At 44.6% G+C, this 25,181-nt stretch overlaps 1 protein-coding gene across 1 annotated transcript; it reads right to left on the bottom strand.

Moving 5' to 3' along the window:
* Window positions 1-791: 791 nt before the first annotated feature.
* LOC125437767 (cytochrome P450 2J4-like) lies at window positions 792-23,812 on the bottom strand. The gene is made up of 9 exons (XM_048505716.1): window positions 23,720-23,812; window positions 18,553-18,715; window positions 17,012-17,161; window positions 12,206-12,366; window positions 10,673-10,849; window positions 8,415-8,556; window positions 6,348-6,535; window positions 3,555-3,696; window positions 792-991 (listed from the first exon to the last, which is right to left on the bottom strand). Exons 1-9 carry the CDS (start codon window positions 23,723-23,725, stop codon window positions 801-803), a joined length of 1,320 nt encoding a protein of 439 aa, XP_048361673.1. The 5' UTR covers window positions 23,726-23,812; the 3' UTR covers window positions 792-800.
* Between the last annotated feature and the right edge of the window lie 1,369 nt (window positions 23,813-25,181).

Raw genomic sequence — 25,181 nt, forward strand, 5'->3', positions numbered from 1 at the left:
GAGTCATGGCTGACAGAATCTAAAGACCAGACCTACTTAACCAAAGTCTGCCACGAAGTCACAGAGCAATTAAAAAAGCTCTCCCACAACCAAGCAAGGAATTTGAAATAATTCTTGCTTTGTCCCAAAAAGTAATTGGCTAATCCTTGGGGTTTGGATGTGTGTGTGTTATTTATCGATAAAAACCAGGCTATTTGCCAGAGCTGAATAGTCTAGGAGCCAGTAGAGCCGAACATTGGGGTGCTGTGTGGTTTCCGGGCTGTATGGCCGTGTTCTAGCAGCATTCTAACCATGTTCTAGCAGCATTCTAGCAGCATTCTAGCATACACGGCTGTATGGCCATGTTCTAGAGCCGAACATTATTCAGCATTATCGGCTTTTGGAGTAGAACATGTATGGAGGAGAGAGACCTAAATGCCATCACCACTTCCCAAGTCCTCTGGGTTTTGGGACACATTGGCAAGGGGTGAGGAGAAAAATGGAATGCTGTTCTTGGCGCAGTTGAGCTCAGCGTTCAGGTCTATCCACCATTGCTGCTTCGCAAGTCCTCTGGGGTTTGGGAAAAAGCAGCCAGGCTTTCTGCGGGGAAAGGTGGGTGGGGAGGGAGAACTAAATGCAGTACTTGGCGCAGCCGAGTCCAGCATTCCGTTGCTATTCCCCCCTGCCATGGCTTTTTATGAATAGACATCTGCCAAATTCAAATTAAGTGGATAAACTCCTGGACATTGGACAAAACAGAGTTGAATGCAAGCTTCTTGTTACAAAAACGCGGTAGCAAATCTGCTGCATGTTTTCATAGTTTACTGAGCATTTGAGCGGGGTACAGCACGGAGTTTATAAGGGCGGGGATGTACAGTGAGCCCCACTGAAGGCTCTTTGCTGAGCTCTTTGACTCCCTCTGGTGGTCGGAAGGTGAATGACCTCAGCAGGCTGGTGAAGAAGGTGAAGAGCTCAATCTCTGCCAGCTGCTTCCCCAGGCAGATCCGGGCCCCTGTGAAATGATTACAGGCACAAGTCAAATGAATAACACATATTCCGCCTATCCTCAAGTTTCCATTACTTCTGGCTGCTGCTAATTTGGACTTAGAGGCTGGATGGACATATGTTGGAAGTGCTTTGACTGTGTGTTCCTGCATGGCAGGGGGTTGGACTTGATGGCCCTTGGGGTCTCTTCCAACTCTACGATTCTATGACTTTGTGAAGGAAACCTGGCCTGCTGAGCCATGCCTTCCTCTCATCTCCTGAAATAGCCCACCAGCAATCCGTATCACAGCAACCTTAGCTCCTATGCATCTACTTTGAATGCCTGATCCATTACCGTTCAGGAGGTTGGATTTGGCCCTGAGTAACAGTAGCTATCCACTAGAGTGAATTTATGTCAGTTTCAAATTACTCCCTTCCCAAAACAAAAAAGTTGTACAATACCACTATATAATATAGTCACTGAACTTTGAACAGCAGGTGCCTCTGCATGAGAACGTCGTGGTCTGTTCTACACAGCCTGAAAGATGTCCTGGAGATGTTTAAAAAAGGTATCCTGAGAGGGCACTCCACACAATTTTTTCCCTAAGATATCCTCAGGATGCCTTATTTTAGATCAAGGTGTCTTTTTTGGAGAATGCTTCAAAATGCACTGTTTCCACCTAAGCCGACTGCAAGTGTAACCCCCGTGCTCAGAATGGGTTGACCCAGAAAGGGGTGGAGCAGGAGGCTGCAGAGCTCATGTAGCTGGAGGAGACCAGGCTACCAGACTCGGACCTTGATTGGTATAAGCCCTTAACACCTTGTTAAGGTTACTGCAATGTTGTTGGGAACTACTGGGAAGGTAGTTGTTTATTTTTGCTATGTTGTAAATGTTAGAGGTAGGATTCAAACAGTGGTGCCGCCGCACACACTCCAGTCCCTCTTGGGCAGGGAGGTTGCTTTAGTAACCCCTTCTCGGCACTCAGAAAAAAATGAGTAACCACTTCTAGAGAAGTGGTGAGAACTGGTTGGATCCCACCTCTGGTTTCACCTTCTGCTTGCACCCAACATTTTGGGTGCAGCTGAAGGGATTCTCCCTGCTGCCCTTTGCTGAAGGTTGCCCCAGGAAGTTTGCTCCGCAAGCTCCTACCTTGGATGCCTTTTCAGCCCCAAAAGTACATACTTGTAGTCACTTGGTCCTGCCAATTCTGGCAATAGAAAAACATTGATGAGCTCTGTAGCGACATAGACACAAATATGAGAATCTGGGCTGCTCAGAAGACCCGTCTACCTCCCATTGAGAAGCATCAGGTTGACCTGCCCTCTGCAGACCAATTTAGTTTTTCTGTGCAGTAGGAAAAAGCTAAATTGGTCCATGGAGGGCAGGTCAACACAATACTTCTCAATGAGCGGTAGATGGGACTTCTGAGTGGCTAAGATGCTTATATTTGCATCTGCTTAGTTAGGGACTAGGCTCATCGAAAAGTTTTTTTAAAAAACAGGAAAACTATGTATTGCCAATTTGATAGTGTAACCCCCATGCTCAGAATGGGTTGACCCAGTAAGGGGTGGAGACTCAAAGCAGCAAGAGGCTGCAGCAGACCTCATGTAGTTTGGAGGAGACAAGGCTACCAGACTCTGACCTTGGTTTGTATAAGCCCTTAACACCTTGTTAAGGGTTTTTTATGTTTGTAATGGGTGAGAGTTCTCCTGGAAACCGTCACCATGCTGAATCCTGTTCACCAAGCCCTTGGAGTTTTCAGGAGCCAACCCACTGGCAAGAAGAAATGGACTTGGCAGTATCAGTAGACTGTAACTAGAAGGACTTGAAAATGCAACCTGAACAGGACCTTGAAGTGTGATGTTAAACGTTGATGTTATATGTTAAGAAAGTAAACCATTTTGTTTTTAAAATTTGTTGTTGCAAACTCATTCCAGGTTCTGCCCCACAGAACCCACAGTTAGAGGTTACAATAGCACCAGCTGAATACAGCTATGTGCTTTTTGAGCTGAAAATGCACCCAGGATCGGAGCAGGCAGAGCAAATGTCCTGGGGCAACCTTCAGTAAATGATGGTGGGGCAAGTCCCTTCAGTTACACTCAAAATATCAGGCAAAAACCAAGTTTAAAACTGACCAGAGAGAACAACAGTTGGGCAGGAAACAGCCTCTTTCCCCCTCTGATGCCTTTGCTCTCTAGAAAGCACACCAGAAGACACCTCTTTTTAAGACATCCCCCAGATGTCTTTTTGTGCTGTACAGAATGGACCTATGGCTGGAAAGAATCATTCACATTTCATTGCACTTGCATGGATTGTGAAGCACCAACATTTAACTGTGCCAGACATTCCAAGGGCAATAATGAAAGCTGGCACTAATAGAAGTTACTAGGCTAGAAATGGAATAGGAGGGAACAGCTGATTGAGGTGGACTTGTCCCAGCACCGCCCCAACTTAAGATGCAGGTCAAACAAACTTGGGATTAAACAGTGTATTAAAAATAGCTGACCTTATCATAAACTGTTATTTCCCCATAAAATGGGAAAGAGAAAGGCCCAACATGAGCTGAACTGATTCAGGGTTCTCCATTTACCTGCACCAAATGGCAGAAATGCTTCTCTAGTCACAAAGTTCCCATCTCTGTCCAAAAAATGATTTGGGTTGAACTCCTGTGGGGATGCCCATTGCTTGGGATCCAGAAGAGCAGAGGCAATATCTGGGATGACAATGGTTCCCTAAAAGGAAGGCATAGTTGACTCAGAAGACTTCAAAAAACTGCACAATCCATCAATACTCCTTGAACAAAATATCTGACGCCTTTTGACTCTTGAAAAGAATTATCTGTGTGTTTTGAAGGAAGCACTGTGCAGCACAAAGGGTGGTGGTAGGGGGTTAATTGTAATTTTTTAAAAAGTTATGTATGCTTTAAATTGTTTAATTGTTCGATAGATCTTTCATTGTTAGCTCCCTTGGTGACCCTTGTAAATGCAGGAAGGCAGGATACAGATTTTTCAAATAATAATATATAAGGCAGAACAACAAATGTAAGCATTCCAGGATTATAAGAAAGAACAACAAAGTTAAGTTCTCCAGACAAACTGCGATGATATTGAATTCTTCTCAGCAACGGTAAGCTTAAAATATCTCAAATCCCTAAGGAAAAAACCTAGCTGGATCCAACCAGATGCTCTGCTTAATTTTAAATATTGCTGTCTGTGTTGAGATGAGCACATAACTTATATTCATTGGATAAATGGACAGTTCTCAGGGCAAATTCAGAGGTAAAACTCAATTCTGTGTTTGTTCCACCTTTCTTGAAATCCCAGTTTGGAATACCAGAAGCTACTTTGAAGATTGGGGAGGAGTCCATACTCATCTCACACACCTTCCATGAAGTTCGAAAATCTCTTCAAACTTACAAAGAAGAAGAACAAGAAGAAGAGTTTGGATTTATATCCCCCTTTTTCTCCTCTAAGGGACTCAAAGGGGCTTACAATCTCTTTTCCCTTCCCCCCCTCCACAAACACCCTGTGAGGTGGGTGGGGCTGAGAGTGCTCCAAAGAACTGTGACTAGTTCAAGGTCACCCAGCTGGCATGTGTTGGGAGTGCACAAGCTAATCTGGTTCACCAGATAAGCCTCCACAGCTCAAGTGGCAGAGCGGGGAATCAAACCCAGTTCTCCAGATTAGAGTGCACCTGCTCTTAACCACTACACCACACTGGCTCTCCTGCAAGGGACCGGTCCATACCCACATCTCTCAGCATGCAGCTAATGAAAGCAGATGAATGTTGGGAGAAGGTTGATGGTGGATAGTGTGCCATTAGGACAGTCAGAGTAGGAATAATTGTGAAAGACCTAATGAACATAAGAAGTGTTTAGGTAGACAGCCCTTTTTGTCCTCAACCATGGGCCTGGGCCTGCATCTTACAGGCTCTGTGGAATTGTGATAGCTGCCGCAGGGCCCGAGTCTCATTGGACAGAGCGGGGCTAGTCCCTTCAGTTACACTCAAAATGTCAGGCAAAAACTACGTTGAAAACTGACCAGAGAGCAATAGTCCTCAGGGACTATCCTGAAGCCAGAACAGAACTTTTGGGCCAGGGATCTCCAGTAGGTTGCTATTGGTTGAGGCTAAGTGAGAAAAGTGGAATGCAAATAACATAAATGTTAAAGAAACGGAAAGGACTGAACACCCTGTTTCCAGTTACTGATCTAAGGGGGTGGGGCAAATTAATAACAAATTAATAACAAAACAAATTAATTCCTGGCCCCTCAATGATGCAGCTAGCCTCCACTCGGGCCAGGGCCTTTTCAGCCTTGGCCCCTGCCTGGTGGAACACTCTCCCTCCAGCTGTTCGGGCCCTGCGGGATCTTGGTGAATTCCACAGGGCCTGTAAGACTGAGTTGTTCCACTGGGCTTTTGGAGTGCCCAGTCGCTGATTAGGTGCCCCTTCTACTCTATTCCTCTGGTTTTCGGAGTCCCCTTGTCATCTAGGGGACCCACTTTTGTTACTGTCTTGTTCCCCCTTTTTGGGGAGGGTTTAATCTGGGGTATTGCTGATGCCATTTCACTGAATTACTGCTGCGTTTTAAATATTTAAACTTTTAAACTTACATTTTAATTTAATGGGGTTTTGTTTATATACTGTATGTAGAATCCATGCTGTACACCGCCCAGAGCCCTTTGGGGATTGGGCAGTATAGAAATCCAATCAATCAATCAATCAATCAATCAATCAATCAACCAACCAACCAACCAACCAATCAATCAATCAATCAATCAATCAATCAATCAATCAATCAATCAATCAATCAATCAATAGTACAAATAGGACAGAGCAGATGGTCAGCCTACTCAAAATGTCAAACAAAAACTAAAACTGACCAGAGAGCAATAGTCCTCAGGGACTATCCTGAAGCCAGAACAAAACTTTTGGGCCAGGGATCTCCAGTAGGTTGCTATTGGTTGAGTGTAATAGTCCGTGACGGGTATATTGGGAGAAACAGTCAGTCCCGCAGATACGTTATGTTACATAAGCTGCCCTGAGGCTCAGTGAGAAAAAAATGGAGCGCTATAAATAACATAAAATGTTAAAACAAACTGAAAGAAAAGTTGAACACCCTGTTTCCAGTTACTGATCTAAGGGGCGGGGGTGGGGGGCAAATTAACACAAATAGGACAGAGCAGATGGAACAAGCCATTTATGAGGGATAGTGCAATAATCTCAGTGCAAGAGTGTATCATTGTGGTGAAGGGAAGTTAGGATGTTTGCCCTTCAAGGAGGCCTGCAAAGGAAATTCCTATCCAGATGCAGCTTGTAAAGTCTTTTCTATTAATATATATTTCCTGTTGGGTCCAGAAGTGTAGCTATAAAAAGTGGCTATACCTTTGGGATGAGAAAACCAAGCACATTCACGTCCTTCACAGATCGTCTGGGGATCCCAATCAATAAGATATAATGGAAACGCAAAATTTCATGAATCACAGCATTGGTGTAGGGCAATTTCTTCACGTCTTGATAGGTGTATAACTGAGAGGAACCCAAAACATCTTCCATCTCCTTGTAGACTTTTTCTGGTAGGAAAATAATTTTGCATTCAGGTTGAAAATCAACTGGCATTGGACAGAGCATAAGAAGAAGAAGAGTTTGGATTTATATCCCCCCCTTTCTCTCCTGTAAGGAGACTCAAGGGGGCTTATAATCTCCTTTTCCTTCCCCCCTCACAACAAACACCCTGTGAGGTTGGTGGGGCTGAGAGAGCTCTGACGAACTGTGACTAGCCCAAGGTCACCCAGCTGGCATGTGCTGGAGCGCACAAGTTAATCTACTTCACCAGATAAGCTTCCACAGCTCAAGTATCAGAGTGGGAAAGCACCATTTTAACAACCGGTTCTGCCAAAGTGGTGCTAACCTGTTGAATCCCACCACTGCATCCCTGTTAGGTGAGTGGGCTCAGAAATGGCAAATGCAGTTCAATGTAGCAAAATGTAAAGTGATGCACATAGGGGCAAAAAATCCATACTTCACATACACGCTACAGGGGTCAGTGCTATCAGTCACAGACCAGGAAAGGGATTTAGGCGTCTTAGTTGATAGTTCCATGGGAATGTCAACTCAATGCATGGCAGCTGTAAAAAAGGCAATGCTGGGGATAATTAGGAAAGGAATTGATAATAAAACTGCAAAGATTGTCATGCCCTTATATAAAGCAGTGGTGCGACCACACTTGGAGTACTGTGTCCAGTTCTGGTCGCCGCATCTCAAAAAGGATATTGAGGAGATAGAAAAAGTGCAGAGAAGGGCAACAAGGATGATTGAGGGACTGGAGCACCTTCCTATGAGGGAGAGGCTGCAGCGTTTGGGACTGCTTTAGTTTGGAGAGAGAGGCTGACTGAGGGGATATGATTGAAGTCTACAAAATTATGCCATGGGGGTAGAAAATGTTGACAGAGAGAAATTTTTCTCTCTTTCTCACAATACTAGAACCAGGGGGCATTCATTGAAAATGCTGGGGGGAAGAATTAGGACTAAGAAAAGGAAACACTTCTTCACGCAACGTGTGATTGGTGTTTGGAATATGCTGCCACAGGAGGTGGTGATGGCCACTAACCTGGATAGCTTTAAAAGGGGCTTGGACAGATTTATGGAGAAGTCGATTTATGGCTATCAATCTTGATCCTCCTTGATCTGAGATTGCAAATGCCTTAACAGACCAGGTGATCGGGAGCAACAGCCGCAGAAGGCCATTGCGTTCACATCCTACATGTGAGCTCCCAAAGGCACCTGGTGGGCCACTGCAAGTAGCAGAGAGCTGGACTAGATGGACTTTGGTCTGATCCAGCTGGCTTGTTCTTATGTTCTTATGTTCTTATTCTGTGTGTCTCAGGAAAGGAAAGTAGTCACTGGGAGAAATTTATTCCATCTAAAATTATTCTGCATGATTCCATAAATCCTTTGGGGAGGGCGGTATATAAATATAATAAGCCTTTGGGGAGGGCGGTATATAAATATAATAAATATAAATATAATAATATATTAATATATAATATATAATATATAAATAATATATAAATATAATAATATATAAATATAATAAATAAATATAATAAATATAATAAAGGAAGGAAGGAAGGAAGGAAGGAAGGAAGGAAGGAAGGAAGGAAGGAAGGAAGGAAGGAAGGAAGGAAGGAAGGAAGGAAGGAAGGAAGGAAGGAAGGAAGGAAGGAAGGAAGGAAGGAAGGAAGGAAGGAAGGAAGGAAGGAAGGAAGGAAGACTTCGTATCAGTTGAGGTGTAGGGGGAAGACCCTAAAGACCACCATACTATTCCTACTTTCCAAATCGTTCCTCTGTCTCCTGGGATTTCATGTGGCTCACACATTGTGACAAACCATTACTGAAAATGAGAAGGTAAAGTAAAAGCTACTCTTTTCATCCTGATGTGGATGTCCTTACCTTGAACATCTGGATGATTTGCCATAAGAAGTAGGGCCCATTGCAGAGTTGAAGCTGTTGTGTCTGATCCTGCGATAAAAAGCTCAAAAATGGATTGAGCCAGGTTCCCATAATCAAAGGTGGAGTTGGGGTCACTCTTTGCCTGTTGTCAACAAAGGAAAATGGCAGTGGAGATGAACGAATTATAAGAATTTTGCTCAGGGTTGGATTGGCTATTAAAGCCGCCGAAATGTCCTGGTGGGCCAGTAGCTTGGGAAATCTGTTCCCCTTCCCACTAGGACCATTTTTGACTGAACTGAAGAGTTGCTGGGCAGCCTCTTTTCCACTGTTTCCTTCCCACCCAATCTTTGCCAGGGGGCAAAGATTAAAGATATTTCAGACAGGAGACCAGAACGTATCACTCCTACAGATCATTTCCAATTTGTGATGGGCCACATGGGGCTGAATGGCATGGTCATGAAGACCCTTACAAATGTTAAGGCTTACTATGAAGATCTTGGCAGAAAGCTCAAGGCAGGAAGCTTGGCAGGAAGATGAACACCCCGGAAGATAGAGATAGAATTCAGCAAGATCTGAACACACTAGAAAAGTTGTCTGATATGAATCAGATGCTATCCGGCAAGGATAAATGTAGATATTATCAGGTGCATCATACATTGCATAAGGTATTTTATTATGATGTCATTGGTTGTTGGCAATAAAAGGTATTATAATTAAGTGTCTATCATTTATTAAATTATTGTGTATAACTAGCAGGCCCGGCCACTCGTTGCTGTGGCTCAGTCTGGTTAAGTGGAAAAGAAAGAAAAGGGGAAGCAAACAGTTTGAACATATGTCACTGCACAATGCTTGCAAGGGAGGGGAGGGGCAAGGGGCCCCTCGCTCCCCTCCCTCTCTCCTGTTCCCTTGCATGGCACCCTGCCCCGTCCCTCCCTAATGTTTCCCTTCCTCTGCTAGGGTGGGTGGGCCATGTCCATGTGGCTGGCCCTGGCCCTTTCACTCCCTTCCCTTGCAGGTGAATTACCTAGCTGAAAACACGCTGGGAGGCATGAGCTATGTTGTGTTCAAATTTCAGAGCATTTGGTCCAGCAACCCCTGGACCCTCCCTCACCTTCCCCTTTCTCCGCTAGGGTGGGTGGGCCATGTCCAGATTGTGGACCCCATCCCTTTCACTCCAAATGGCAGCGGTTTTCAAGGAAGGTATGGTTGTTTCCCTTGTATCAGAGGGTGTTGTTTTGACAGCCAGCAGATGGCGCTGTTGCAGAACAGCACTGTGGTTTCAACTGTCACAGGTCTGGCATGTACACAATAACAGGCACAGTTGTGACATGTACACAACAGGAGGTGTGGAAATAGTACGAAAACCTGGCCACACGCAAATGCAAGGTTGTGTGAAAATTTCAAAGCAATCAGTCCAGTAGTTTGGGAGATTACCTGTCAGCAGAAAAACGTACTGATAGATTTTTATATAGATAGATATATGCCCAATTTATTTTGTCTTCGTCTTCTGACATAATTGTAATATTTCTTTTGTTTTTTCCTTTTCTTTTTTGTTCCGTTTATATTTATAATGAAAATAAATTAAAATTTTAAAAAAGGATAAAGGCAGAGTTCTGCATCTAAACTACTAAAATGTAAAGCATGCATACTTGATGGGAGATAAAGTTCTGCGTAGCACCAGGGAGTTTGAACAAGACCTTGGAGTATGACAGGACAGTAACCTAAATGTTCTGCTCCCCAGGTGGTTATTTAGGTGCCCTGCACCCGGCCAAAGCAGAATGTAAGACTCACTGACTCAGTTAACAGTTCAATACTTAAAGCTTTAATTGTAACAATGTTGACAGACCCTGACTCCTCCCGGGTCTAACTAAATAAAGGTTACTTTGTTGCAGAAACTTTCTGGAGTCTGGAATTTATTGACGTAAACACTGTGAGACTATAACATCTATAACTGTTTAACTTAAATACTGTGAATCTATAACATCTTTGACTGTCTAACTTGTTGCTGTCACCCAGCTTCCGTTGGCACCTAACTGCCAAAACCAGACGGGTTGCTGGGTAATAACTGCCATAGAACACCAGCCCTAGGGCTTCTTAAAGGGACAGAACTAAATTCGGTTCCCTCCCACTGAATACTGTACAAAACATAGCTAAACCCATACTAACTGTGGGGAAACTAAAGGGGAAATAAACAAAGGCTCTGTGGGGGCATGACACTAAATATGAGCAGCCAGCTTGATGCAGTTGCAGATACTTACTTTCTCTTTCTGGAGAAGGTAGAAATCAATGTAATCCTGTGGATCATGCAGGGACTGCTGTTGCTTATGCTCTTCTATCTCTTTCTTTATAAACGAAAGCACAACATCTCTGCTACAAAACGCCCTTTTATGCGGACCTGGGAAACAGTCGAAGAGCCATGGGAAAATTTCATAGAACTGCAGGAAACAGGGGAGGCAAAATCTAGCTGTTATTAAGAAGAGGCTTATTGACACAGTCATTTATAAATTTCACTGCTGTCAAGTCACAATGTAGGTCACATGTGTCAAACTCAAGGCCCACGGGCCAGATCTGGCCCTCCATATAATTATATGTGGCCGTCGTTAACACATACTTAAAGTCCCATTGTCTGGCCCGGCTGGCCTCCAGGCTGAGCTCAGGTTGCTGCCCAAGGGGTGGGGAGGCAGGGGGGAGGGCCCATAGTTTGATCAGGGGCAGCATGGGACCTGGGGAAGAGCAGTCGGGAAAAGGTTGCAGTCGAGGGAGCCTCTTGTTGCAGTCGAGGGAGCCTCAAACCAACAGCGGGAGCCTGAAGCTTGCAGCCTGCAGTGAGGGACGAAGGAGGAGGCAAACTTAGCACTAAACAGGCAGGCCAGGCGCGGAGGTGGTGGTGCTGGGCGGGCTGCTACGTCCCCTCCCTCCCTGTACAGTGGCTCGGACGACAAACCCCGACCAAAGCCCCTAAGATAGGCTGAAATAATTTTTTCTCCTCCTCCAGGCAGTGGGCAACTAGAGGAAAACAGAGGATAGAAGGTGGGAGGCATTGGGGTTTTGTTGCGTGTTGCATAGCCCTTGGTTCTTATGGTAATGTTGCAAACTCGATTCAAGTCAGTGGGAGACGATCGGGGGGATGGGAGGGCATGCAGGCAGGCAAGCGGTCCCGGTTTTGCAACTGAGCTTTTGCACACATCCTTGAGGCTTCCCTAGCATTAAGTGGCTCTGGTTCAGCATTAAGTGGCTCTGGTTCAGTTTCTGGCAATACATAAAAGGGCCATGGTTTTCCTAGGTAGAGGCATCTGGGGGGGGTGATAAAAAACTGAAGACGGAGGAGCAGGTAAACATGGGTAGCTGTAGGGTGCGAAGGAAAGAAAGAAAGAGCAGGAAAATGAAAAAGGCTATGGAGGCTTTCAGAAATGGAAAGAACAAATTGCAGAAGAAAGTGAAATTAATCCCACAAGTCATTACAGGTTCCCACTTATATAATCCAGTTTGCTGTCTACTGAATCTTTAACTAGTCCACCAAATTCATGTCAAATATTTTCAATACAAGGGGCTGGATCCCACTACCTGAAAGTGGAAGATACTGATAGTTAACAATTATCCCAGCCCTCCTTTTGCCCCAGCAGTGATTTCCAACCCTTGGAAAGTTTATTTCCTGCCCTTGGGACCTAGATGGAGTGATAGCCAATGAGCTGGGAGGTTGCAGTCTTCCCTGACAGGACAGTTCTCACTTGATGGCAGTTTCCCAATATGCTATCCTAGGGCCTTCCAATGAGAAAGAACAGAATACTCACATCATAAAATATACTGGCTATAAATGTAAAGATAACATTAACGGCTTCTGTCAACTTGAGGAAGTCTTCATCATCAATAGAAAACCGGTGTCCAAATGCTAAAGCGCAGATCACATTGGAGACTGAATTTTTGATAGGTAATGAAGGGTCAAGAGGCTCTCCTACAAATGCAAACATTGATACTTATATTAATTATTAACTCCATGAATACTACTGGAATTTCATGCTAAACTTGAGGTGATGGGAAAGAAGAATTAGCAAGCATTGAGTACAGAGGTGTAGATAGGGGAAATGGAGCCCAGTGCAGAATCTGAGTTTTGCAGGGGCCCCCATGGGCAGCCGCCCTCCCCCAACATGACAAAAAAAGCAAGAACTGAGAGTCTCTGCTAATATTTAATACTAGCAACAATTCACTTTGGATGAGCTAAGAGAAAATAAAACTGTTTATTTTCCCCCAGCAACACAAAGCACACATGAAATTCAACACCCCACCCCCTCCTTGAAACTCCCAATCTTTCTTATGCCCCACTCACCTCATTGGGGAGATCCTAAGGATTGCACAAAGTTCTCTCCCTCTCCTTCCAGCCACCAGTGAAAGGCTGAAGGAAAACCAGAGAGCTGAGAGCCCAGCCCACAAAAAGTCCTGACTCCTGGGCTGGCCCTGGGAATTGGAAGTGAGGGTATCTCTTTAAGGGTTCATAGCTTTGGCCCCCCTGAACCAAACTTTACCAAACTTGGGGAGTTTCATCAGGACAGCCTTCAGGTGATACCCTGGAATTCTGGTGTCACTATCTCAAAAAATGTGCCTTTGACAGGCAACCCAAGAAATTTCCCCAGATTCTGTGCTCTGCAGTGACTTCACTCCATTGCAGTCAATGGGAAATTTCTGGGGGAGGGCTGTGGGGTGCACATTTCTCAAGGTAAATCCACAAAACTTTCAGAGCATCTTCAGGAGAGTCTCTTTATGACACCAGTCAGTATTGGTAAACTTTGCTTCATGGGATTCAATGTTATGGGGCCCCAAAAGGGTGGGGCCCATCTCCCACCGCCCCCCGAAGCAAAGTTCCCCAAACCTTAAGTTCTGGGTTCGCCTGTGCTTTAATTCAGACACTGGTAGCCTTATCGATCATATCCTCCCCCAGCTCCATGGATCTAAGTGGTGGTGGGCAGTTGAAATTAAAATACTTTCCCTGGGATTCTCCTGGGATTCTTTGCAAACGCTACCTCCTACTGAACTCTTTTTTCAACTAAAAAGGCGACTCCTTGACCAGGAGCTACAAGTTCTACAAGGCCAAGCGCAAAGTAACTGTTCCCCCTTCTTTTTCAACATCAAATTCAAAACCAATCTGATGGCAGACTATCTGAGTATACTCCAAGAGCCCAAGCTTAGATGGATATACACAAGGGCTCGTTGTAATTCCTTCCCTTGTTCTGTACTCCAAGGGAGGTTTCTTAAAATTGACTCGCAAGAGTGGAAATGCCCCCACTGTACTATAGTGGTGCAATCCATGGAACATATAATGCTTAACTGCCCCAAATACGAAGAAGCTAGGACCAGGCTTTTGACTCTTCTTCCTGCTAAGCTTAAGGAATACTCTGTTGCTGGGAAGGTTGCATTCCTACTAAACAACTCTTCTTCTGTGATTTTAAATTCTGTAGCTAGGTTCCTTTTAGGAACTTTGGAATAATACCTGTGATGGTTTTATGTATGGAACATTTGTCTGGATAATGTTGGTTGTTATATTGGTATTATGCCTAATAAAGGTTTTATGTATGTAAGTTCCCCAAACCTGGGTGGTGTCATCAAGAGAGTCTCCAGAAGAAACCCTGAAAGTTTTGTGACTCTACCTTGAGAAATGTGCACCCCACAGCCCTCCACCAGAAATTTCCCATTGACTGCAATGGAGTGAAAGCAGTTCACTTCAGAGCACAGATTCTCACACAGCTCTGTTCAGCAAGTTCATTGGTGGGCAAAAACAATTACTTTTCCCCACCAATGGGCTTGCTGAAGAAAACTGTGTGAGAATCTGTGCTTCTATACATGAACCCTGCCAGTTTTTGTGTTTCACCCTTCCTCCACATGAAGCCTGCTTGCTAACTGTGTCACCCTTCCTCCTCACACTAACCCAGCTGGTTTGTGTGTTTCACTGCTCCTCCACATGAAGCCTGCGGGCTTCCTGTGTTTTAACAATTCTAGTCATAAAGCCTTCGTTCCTGCAAGACACAATGTATAACAGACTTCTGTCTGTGATACACCTCTGAAGATGCCAGCCACAGATGCGGCCGAGATGATAGGTGCAAGACCTACCAGACCACGGTCACACAGCCCGGAAAACCCACAATACTTGCAAGAATTAGTTGCTTGGGCACACAAGCCTCTTACTCTTGGTGGCTTATATCAACATCATCATCAAGCACCTCTGAAGATGCCAGCCACAGATGCAGCCGAAGCCATAGGAGCAAGACCTTCCCCCCACACACACACACAGCTCCTGTAAATTGCAGGTGGGAGACCCACAGACCTGGCCACCTGTAAGGAGACTCAAGGTGGCTTACAAGCTTCTTTCCCTTCCTGTCCCCACAACAGACACTTCGTGTGGTAGATAGGGCTGAGAGAGTTCCGAAGAACTGTGACTAACCCAAGGGCACCCATCAGGAATGTAGGAGTGCGGAAACACATCTGGTTCACTAGATGGAGGAGTAGGGAATCAAATCCGGTTCTCCAGTATAGAATCCACCTGCTCTTAACCACTATACCACGCAGGCTCTCTAATTTCTTATACCTGTGCTGGCATCCTCTGATAAAAATCCAGTTGATTGTAAGGCATCAATTAGTGGCATTCAATTAGTGAATGGTGGTAAGGTGGAATTTGTTTTTACAAATGCCAGAAATTGTTTATTAGCCAATGGGCTTCAGCCATTCAGCTTTAAGAGGATTCTCAAGATGTTCTGGCTTGGGAAAGACTTTTTCAATGTTGGCTGTTATAAAGAAAATTTTCTGATACCCCTTGTGACTGTTTTTTTTAGCAGCAGATGATAGTAGCTGGTGTTTCCCTTGCTCCCATGATCTCCTACAGTTCTAGGGCAGCTAGGGTTGAGACAATAAGTAGAAGTAGTCCTCAGTCTTAAAAAAAACCTGGTGGCAGGCTCAGGTAGCTTAATATCTTCATCATCAGATAGCAATCCTCCCTCCTCTCTGTTCTTTGCCTCCCTATCTGAGGCAGGCATGGTATGTTTGGTGGTAGTCTCACTGCCCTGTGGAGTATAGGACATGTATTTGGTTGGCTACTTGGCAAAGGGGTTCCTGGCACTCTAGGGAGGTAGGGTTATGGGGGGAAAGGGTGGTTTGGATTTGGGAGCAAGCCCTGCTTCTCACAAAAGGTTTTTATTTCTTCATCATCACAATAAGTGCAGATGGCACAGAAAAACTGTTTGATACTTGGAAGAAGATGGGGGAGAAGACTTGGGTATACTCAAAGTGGGTGGGGGTAGAAGCCCAATCCCACTGCTTTCCGTGCCTGGCTGATCTTTCTCAGTTGCTTCCTTTTCAGCACAAACTTCCCCCCCCCCCTCTCAAAATGAATGCCATGGTTATTGGGCCCTCTGACAGCACTGTTTGACTTACCTTGCAGCCAGCTCCTTTTGACAATCTTTTCCAAGCCAGCCTATGCTGAATTTTGGAAAGGGCAGCTAGAGCAGTCCTCCTGACAGGGAAACAACTTGCTGCAATCAAAGGTTCTTGTTGGTCAGCGAGAATCAGTTCCCCTGCTTCCAGTTTTGAAAGGAAACCGTTGTTATTTTCCTGATTCATGGTTTAAGCAGCCGAGGCTCACTTTCCAAGCGCTAGTGGGATAGAGTGTGGGTGCTGGATTTATTTGGAGGAGGAGGAAGCAGCAGGGGTTAGTGGGGTGCGGTTTTGGGAGGGAAGCGTGAGTGGGAAGGAGGGTGGGTACTTTTAGGTGTGTGTGTGCGCGCATGTGTGTGTGTGTGTGTGTGTGTGTGTGTGTGTGTGTGTGTGTGTGTGTGTGTGTGTGTGTGTGCGCGCGCTTGCGGGACTGGAGGGCAAAGTCCCCCTTGACTTGCATAGTGAGTGACTGATCACATTAAGGAATGTTGTTGGTCTCCTGGGGGAAATGAGTGAGTGATTCTTTTTCTTTTCACTGGGGAAAGCCTCATGTTGCTGAGTGCCAGGGTGGCAGAGGCAATTGCATTTAAAAAAAACTTTAAGAGCTCTCTCCAGTCGGCTTAGACTGTGTGCGCGTGTGTATGAGTAAGTGAGGTGTTTTTTTTAATGGAGGGAAGCCTGCCCACACCAATACCGGGCGGCAGAGGCTGTTTGCTGCGTCTCTGAAGCAGCAAGGATACTGCTATGTTTCCCGATGTGTTGGGGGGACTCGGGTCTGGAGGGAAGGCTTTTATTTTTTGTTGGAGACTTGGGGAATGAAGGTCTCTTTGCTTTTTTTTCAGCGAGTCGGGTGGCTCAGACCTGGCTCGGAAATAGCGCCGTTTCGGACGCAGGTGATTCGGGGCATCTCCAATTCAGATGCCTTGCTAGGTCCGAAACAGTTCGAATCGGGCCAGGCTCCTTCCGAATCGCTGATCCGGATGAGCCGAATCACCAACCCTAGTCTCTATACTGATGATACAGGGCTGAGCATCTCCTTATTTAAGGTACAAGATATCCACCTAGTCTCAACTAGAGCCTGAGTGTTTTCAGCCCTGGCCCCAATCTGGTGGAATGCTCTGTCCAATGAGATCAGGGCCCTACAGGATTTGACAATTTTGACAATTTTGACTATCACTTACCCTTCGCACATGCAAAAGTCTCAACAAGCTGATGGGCCTCCTCTTGGATCTGGTGCTCCACACCTTTCTTCCCCAGTCCCAATTTCCGCATGGTAACCATCCCAAATTTCCTCTGTTGCTTCCAGGTGTGGCCATTGGAGAATACAATACCTACAGCCATTAAGAACCAATTTATTCACAAGAATTCCTGCAAATTAACATGCAGATTTCCAGTTCAGAAAATGTAGACTGGAATGACATGAATGCCTATTAATTTGGAGCTATCCGTAACTGAAGAATCTCCCATTCACTCCCACTTTTTATCATTCATAGCTCTCAGTTGTAAAGGGACCAGGGTGGGGGAACAAGAGATAAATATGCACCTTTTTGAGAGAGAAAAACACTCCAATGGGAGCGAATATGAGATGGGGCTACACATTTGAGTGTCCATAACTTTGCTCCCCATGAACCAAACTTCACCAAACCTGGGTGGTATCATCAGGAGAGCCTCCTACTGATACCACCCAGGTTTTGTGAAGTTTGATTCAGGAGGTCCAAAGCTATGGACTCCCAAAGGGGTCCCCCATTGCTTCCAATGCGGCCTACATATTTGAGGGTTCATAACTTTGGCCCCATTAACCAAACTTCACAAAACCTGGGTGGTATCATCAGGAGGGTTTCCTAAAGATACTCTGAAATTTTGGAGCTGCTAGCTTAACAACTGCATCCCTGACAGCAGGAACCCCACCCCAAGGGGCAGGCCTAGAAGTCTTCACTAGAAACATGCTGCGGTGAGGATGTTGGAACCTGGATGAAAAAGTGCCGATTCTTTTGAAACTTGGTTGTATCTAGATTAAATTTTCAGTGGGAATTTGGCCTTCACGTCTCCCATTGCTCTGCTTTGTGTATAAACAACAGTCTCTTTCAAACTAGCAAGTCTTCCTCCTTTAACAATCTCCTAAAAACCCATTTGTTTCTATATTCTTTCCGTAGAGGTTGAGTATACATAACACAGATCCAATAAAATGCATAAATGTCTTTGCTTTCTATCAAGTTTCGAGAAGAAGAGGATGAGTTTGGATTTATACCCCACTTTTCTATTCTGTAAGGAGACTCAAGATGGCTCACAAACTCCTTTCCCTTCCTCTCCCCTCAACAGACACCTTGTGAGGTAGATGAAGCTGAGAGAGTTCCGAAAGAACTGTGACTAGCCCAAAGTCACCCAGCAGGAATGTAGGAATGGGGAAATACATCTGTTTCACCAGATAAGAGTCAACTGCACATGTGGAAGAGTGGGGAATTGCACCCAGTTTTCCAGATTAGAGTTCACCTGCTATTACCCACTACACCACACTGGCTTTACATAAAATTAAGTGCAGTGGATTATTTGACAGTCTCAATGCTATGGCTAGTTAGTGGAAATTTCTGTTTTCAGCATTTGCCACATGTAATAGTCTCCAGCAGATTGAAAGATTCAGAAATTACCTTTGTTCTCTTTTACTTATTATTAGCTTGTGATTTTTATAGGGAAGACAATATCTTAGTATTCCCCAGCAACTTACCTTTCCCTTTTGTTAAAGCTTTCACAACATGGGACGTCGGTCGGTCAACAAAGGCTTCTGAATTATTTATCAGTCCCTCCTTCACTCCTTGGAATCCGGATAGTATTAGCACAGGTATCGGTCCCGCCCAAAGAGTGAAAATATTTCCATATTGCTTTCCCATCTGCCATTTGCATCAAAAACAACAATTGAAATATATTCAAACTGGCCATTTTCAAATCATCATTGAGTTTTGCGCTTCCACATACCGTATTCCTCTCTGCCCTCCTTCCCTCACTATTTTTATTTTCTTGTCAGATTCCTGACTATTCCAGCCTCATCTTCCATTTGTTCTTCTGGAGATGCTCTCACATCTCTCTGTTACAAGATCCTCATCTTTATTGGTGAACGACGCAATGATTTTGAGGGGCTATGGCTCAGAGGTAGAGAATCTGTCTGGCACCGCAAGGTCACATGTTCAATCCTTGACATTGCCAGCTAAATAAGATCAGGTGATGTGAAAGATCTCCCCCAGAGGATCTGAAATGCGGTTGCCAGCCTGTGTGGGCGATACTAGCCTGGATGGACCAAGTGTCAGAGCATAAGGCAGTTCCATCTGACTTTGTATCAGACACGCAATGGATTCTTTTTGTGGCTCAGATGCATAGCTTTGCTTTTTGCTCTCAGCGTCCACACACATGAAGAACCAGTCTTAGCCTTTTCCCTCTCAGAACTGTTTTCATATCCTCAAAAAGCCCTGTGGAGCCCCTATTGGCTTAGCTGCAAAAATGACATCAAATATATGGCTACATGTATTTTATTATGTCACAACTAACAAGCAGTTCCATTATGACTGCCTTCAGTGGCTGGAAAACACATTTGCAGTTCACCTATACAAACTAGCGAAAGTGCTCCCAGAGGTTAAGAAGGCATATGAGGAGGAGGAGGAGGAGGAGGAGGAGCAGGAGCAGGAGCAGGAGCAGGAGCAGGAGGAGGAGTTTGGATTTATATCCTCCTTTCTCTCCTATATGAGACTCAAAGGGGCATACAATCTCCTTTCCCTTCCCTCCTCACAACAAACACCCTGTGAGGTGGGTGGGGCTGAGAGCTCCGAAAAGTTGTGACTAGCCCAAGGTCACCTAGCTGAGTGCACAGGCTAATCTGAATTCTCCAGATAAGCCTCCACAGCTCAGTTGGCAGAGCAGGGAATCAATCCCGGTTCCTCCAGATTAGAATGCACCTGCTCTTAACCACTACGCCACTGCTGCTCACTCCATCCGCACACCTTCCCTCCTTCCTGGAATGTCCCCCACAGGAGTTTGTTTTCCTTAGCTCAGTAATACAAATTTGTACATGCACACTTTAATTGTTACTAAAAGAAATTCTATTTTGAATTTTTTACATGAGAGAAGATGCCCCTCATTGCCAATCCTCCTCTCCCCAGATATACACATACACAAACACAAACATACACAAACCAAAAAATTTATCTATAAAAAAATAAGCAGCTCCATTGTGTCCTGAGATGGAGTGACTGTAAAGGTGCTGAGCAGGACTGTTCGACATGTATGATACCTCTTGTTCTGTCCCTTGGTCGGTAATGCAAATGCTCCTTGTTGAGGGATTTCCATGACCAGGATCTCATTATGTGTGTTCTAACTGTTGACAACATGGGCCATAAAAGATATAATCCCATACTGGGCACCCCGTCATCTGAAGGATACCTGACTGGGGTTTAAATTGTGCTAACAAGGCTGTGATTACAGTTATTTTTTTCCCATCACTGGGGTTAGGGGCCCAGAGTCCCCCACGATCTAGAAATCTGCATACATTTTTTTGGTCCTCCCTTCATACCAGAGAATAAGTCTGATTTTTTAATTTTATTTTAACTTTAAAAAAGAAATTGTGTATATGGTATTTAAAAGATATGCTGATATTACTACACACATATTTTATGCATTTCTGAGTTTCTAAACTTCTCCTAGTTCATCTGCTGGCCTTCGCGTGCCATGAAAGACTTCAACAAGTGCTCTTATCTGTTACATCTATCTCCTAAAATCAGAAATACCTAAACAAGCAAAGAGCACTGGCATTTAGCCTGGCTGGTTGGAACATATTATAATGTGTGGTGTACCATGGCCTAGACATTGCACCTCTAGTAGAAAATTATTTTAACTAGCCTCCCTTCCTTCAGCGGATCCTATAACTCCAGGTGCTCTTGGCAGGCATATCTAGATCATATCTCTTTCAAGGAAGGGTGCATCGTGCTTTTCAGAAAGCTGAAGCAACTGTCATTTAAACAGAGGTGTATCAAGGGAAAACAAGAACATAAGAACAAGCCTGCTGGATCAGACCAGAGTCCATCTAGTCCAGCACTCTGCTACTCGCAGTGGCCCACCAGGTGCCTTTGGGAGCTCACATGCAGGATGTGAAAGCAATGGCCTTCTGCTGCTGCTGCTCCTGAGCACCTGGTCAGCAAAGGCATTTGCAATCTCAAATCAAGGAGGATTTTTAAGATTGGTAGCCATAGATCGACTTCTCCTCCATAAATCTGTTCAATGTAGCCCAGGAGACAATCTGACCCCCTCCTCCGGTATGGCCCCCGTGGCCTCCCCGACCATGACCAAACAACGTTCTCGGAGGGAAGGAGGAGGGCTGTGGGGCAATTTTCCACTCTCCACTTGACTAAATGGCTATAGCCCATCATTCACTACATCGATCTCATTCACTTCAGCTGTTGAAACACCACATCTCGTGCCGTCATAACATTCATTATATTGTAGGGCACTCTTCCCAAAATTATGGTCCATGTGCTTTTTCAGCTGGTTTTATATTTTATCAGCCTTGCCTTATTATAAAAACAGACAGCACTGGTTTTTCTTCCATTCCTGTTAGCACACTTAATGTGACATCACAGCCAATAAACAGACTTATTAATTTCCAGCTTCTCCTTTTTGCTGTTATTACATTACAGTTACTTGTCAGTAACTTATCCAGACTTCCAAAAATATTTCTTCTAGATAAACTTTTAAATAAGGCTCTTGATGTTCTGACGGTTTTCCGCCTATTAATAGGACAAATTAATGTTCAGCATATAAATGAACAGGTTCTGGCTTGTTGCTCAAAAAAATTTCTACCTTAATCTAGGTGAAAAATGAAGTCTACAGTTTCTTTTGTATGCTGCCCAGCACAAAAGCACCTCCAAAAGACTATTTTCAGAACAGTAAATTTTATTGTACATACGTGTAGGGGTGGCTTGAGTACTAGGGGATGGGAACTCTGGTCTGTGTGAATCTGCTGTGTGAAAGTATTCTTTTGCTGTTTCTTGACTGTTTATCTCTCCTCCGCAAAACTAGCAAATGCCAAACACTTTGGTCTGTAGTGCAGCTGTGGAATTGTATGGTGGGGGGGATGGGCACGCTGGTTACCTTAAAATAGATACGTCTCTGCTGGGGCCAGCAGAGACGTCTCTGCACTGTAACGGACTTATCTTACCTGCAATAAAGAAACAATTGTTCATCAACAACTGTTTCAATTGTCTGGTTAAAGAAGGTTCTGACAATATGCTTGTCCCACATAGGTCGCTGCGCTCGGCAGCAGCTGATTTGCTGGTGACCCCTGGTCCCGCGATGATACGGCTGGCCTCGACCCAGGCCAGAGCCTTTACGGCTCTGGCCCCTGCCTGGTGGAATGCCCTACCTCCAGCTGTCCGGGCCCTGCGGGACCTTGGTGAGTTCTGCAGGGCCTGCAAGACGGAGTTATTCCACCGGGCCTTCGGAGAGGCCGGCCGTGGATTTACCGCCCCCAACCGAAACTGCAATCGAAATTGGAACTGAGGCTGCCGTTTCCATCTTATTATGGCTGGGATTCCATCACAGGCCCTGCCTACTCCCTCCTCTTCTTTTTGGCCTTCGATCGGGCACCTGTCTTAAACAACTCTGTTTTATAAATCTGGTTGTTTAATTTGTAGCTTTTATTGCTGCAAACTGCTGCTTAGGTTTTAATGGTCTTAATGTTTTATGTTGTTGATTTGCTGTTCGATTGAACAGCCATATTGTGAGCCACCTTGAGCCCTTCGGGGATAAGGCGGCCTATAAGTTTAACAAAATAAATAAAATAAATAAATATGCAAGGGTTGCATCTTAGAGCAAAACGGCTTTACCAGTCGGAATGCTGCCTGCAGGAGATAAATGACCATCTCCTTAGAGTGAACACAGCTGGTGCTGATTAAGAAAGGAGACAAGATAAAGGCAGGTGGGGGAAGCAAGGAGGGCAAGTTAGTTTTGCGAGCGATTCACTCGGCATGTAAGCTTGATTCTTGACCAGTACACTGAAACCAATCCTTGTCTTTCTTGATGTGTGGAACTGTTTAAAGGATGGTTTGTTTCTTGTGATTTTAAATGACTACGAATAAACGGCTTGGACTTCATTATAGAAAGGAATTGGCTTCCTTTGCTCTTGCTTCGTCTCTTGCTGAAGTGAGAGTGCCTGTGAGAAGATTGCTGCAGCAGACAAGAGGAAAGCGGCACGGGTCTCTTTCCATCTCCATTCAGCCATGAAAGCTAACTGGGTGACCTTGGGTCAGTCACCCACTTATAGACTAACCTACCTATCAGGGTTGTCGTAAGGAAAACATGGAAGAGTGGAGAACAATGAAAGCTTTTTTGAATCCCCAAGCGGGAGAAAGGTGGTGTGTAAGCAAAATAAATAAATATTATCTCCATCTCCAATAACTATTTATGTATTCCTTCAGATTTGCCTATCAGAAATGTGAACAGTTTCTAGTAGGGATGCTGAAAACCCAATGGCAGCCAGACTTGGCAGGTGAACTGTTTGTAAAGCCTCTTATTTATGGAATTATTGAATTATTTAACTGTATTAACCGCTGTTTATATAGAGTTTTAGTGAGTTTTATTGAGTATTAACTGGATGGAGCTATGTTATTTGTTTACTGCGTTTTGTATGATTTGCTCCTTTATTTGATACTGTATGAATTTTATGCTGTACACCGCCCAGAGCCCTTCGGGGATGGGGCAGTATAGAAATCAAACAAACAAACAAACAAACAAACAAACAAATAAAAGCAACATTCATAGCTTGTAAAGCAACATGCACAGTTAAATAGTCCACGAGCCACCTTTATATGGGACTGCAGTGATATCACAAATAAGAAAAACAAGATGCTTACCTGCATGTTGTATAAGCGGTCATCTGTGAAGTTCTTCCTTTGATCTGGGCATTCTTATGGTGTTCAGCAAACAACTGATGAGGAAGCCATTAGCTATATCCCCTTGAGAGATTTACAAATGTCCCCCTGATAAGGAGGGGGTCAAAGGTCCTAGTTCTTGCCATGTGCTCTTAAAGGTTCCCACAAAAGAGCTCTGTGCAGATTCAGAATTCATGTGTGAGACTGTGCAGCTAGGCACATGAAACACATCAAATAATCTATGGTATATAACATTAGGAAGAAAATGAGTCCAAATGCTCTTTGTTTGAGTATTAAAGAAGACATACCTCTATAAAAGTTTTGTGAATTTCACTGAACCAAAACCACCAATGCCTCCAATGAGAGGCAGTCGATGAGGTCCTGGAGGATACGACGTGTTTGACCGGAACAGTTTTATGCAGAGAAGAATCAAGAGACACACGAGTACCCCGAACATTATCCTGCCTATTCTTAAACTTTTAGAAACCTTCCTAGCACAACATGAATCCACTTTCTCTAGTGACTTCTTGCTTCCTTCACAGACATTTCCACTTCTCTCAGCTTTTCATCTGACAGCCATTTATATATTCCATTTGTTAAGATTGGAAGATAACAAGTCTTCCAGCACCAAAACAAAGTAGTTAAGGAATGCGATCATCCAGACATGCATTATAGTAGCATATGTGATTATCACTGTGACTTGTTCCACTACATGTCACTCAAACAATTATAGATAATAGAGGTATTATGAAAAGTCAGCATAATCCAACACCAGACTATGAAGAACACTTTTCATGAATATTCTGAACAATTAAGATGTTATATATCATGAAATATACATGGCATGAGAGATGCACTTGTACGTTTTCCAAGTATTTGGAAGGCTGCCACTTAGCAGAGGACAGGGAGCTTTTCCTGTTGGCAGCAGTGGCTAGGACTCACAATAACAGGGCAGAAATTATGGGCAGAAAGGTATTGGCTGGTTACTAACGGTTTTTTTAAAGTCAGGCTGTTTCCGCAGTTAAAAAACCTTCCCTGGGGCGCTGTTCTCACAGCTGGAACTGCCGCATCACAGCAGTATTGTACTCGCACCCCCAAGCAGCATGTGGACGCCGCTTCTGAAACTCGCTCAGGGAGTGAGGTTTTTCAGAAGTGCTGTCTTCCCGCCGGCATGGTGCGAACCGCACCAGCATGAGGGTGCCGCTTTTGGTCCGTCCGTATCCCGTTTACTTACCTCTCCACCCTGCGCAGCTCAAGATGGCTGGAGGGACATGCCCACACTGCCCTCCAACCCCCAGAGTGAAGCATGGACATGTCCCTCCAGCCGTCCAGAGTTGTGCAGGGAGGAGAGGCATATGGTCTGCACAAAATTCCGTCTGCACAAATTCTGTTAAAATGTTCCTGAAACATTTTCATTCCCCCTTCAATGTATGCCTGTACTCAT

The sequence above is a fragment of the Sphaerodactylus townsendi genome, linkage group LG08 (assembly GCF_021028975.2).
Source record: "Sphaerodactylus townsendi isolate TG3544 linkage group LG08, MPM_Stown_v2.3, whole genome shotgun sequence".
Taxonomy (NCBI): domain Eukaryota; kingdom Metazoa; phylum Chordata; class Lepidosauria; order Squamata; family Sphaerodactylidae; genus Sphaerodactylus; species Sphaerodactylus townsendi.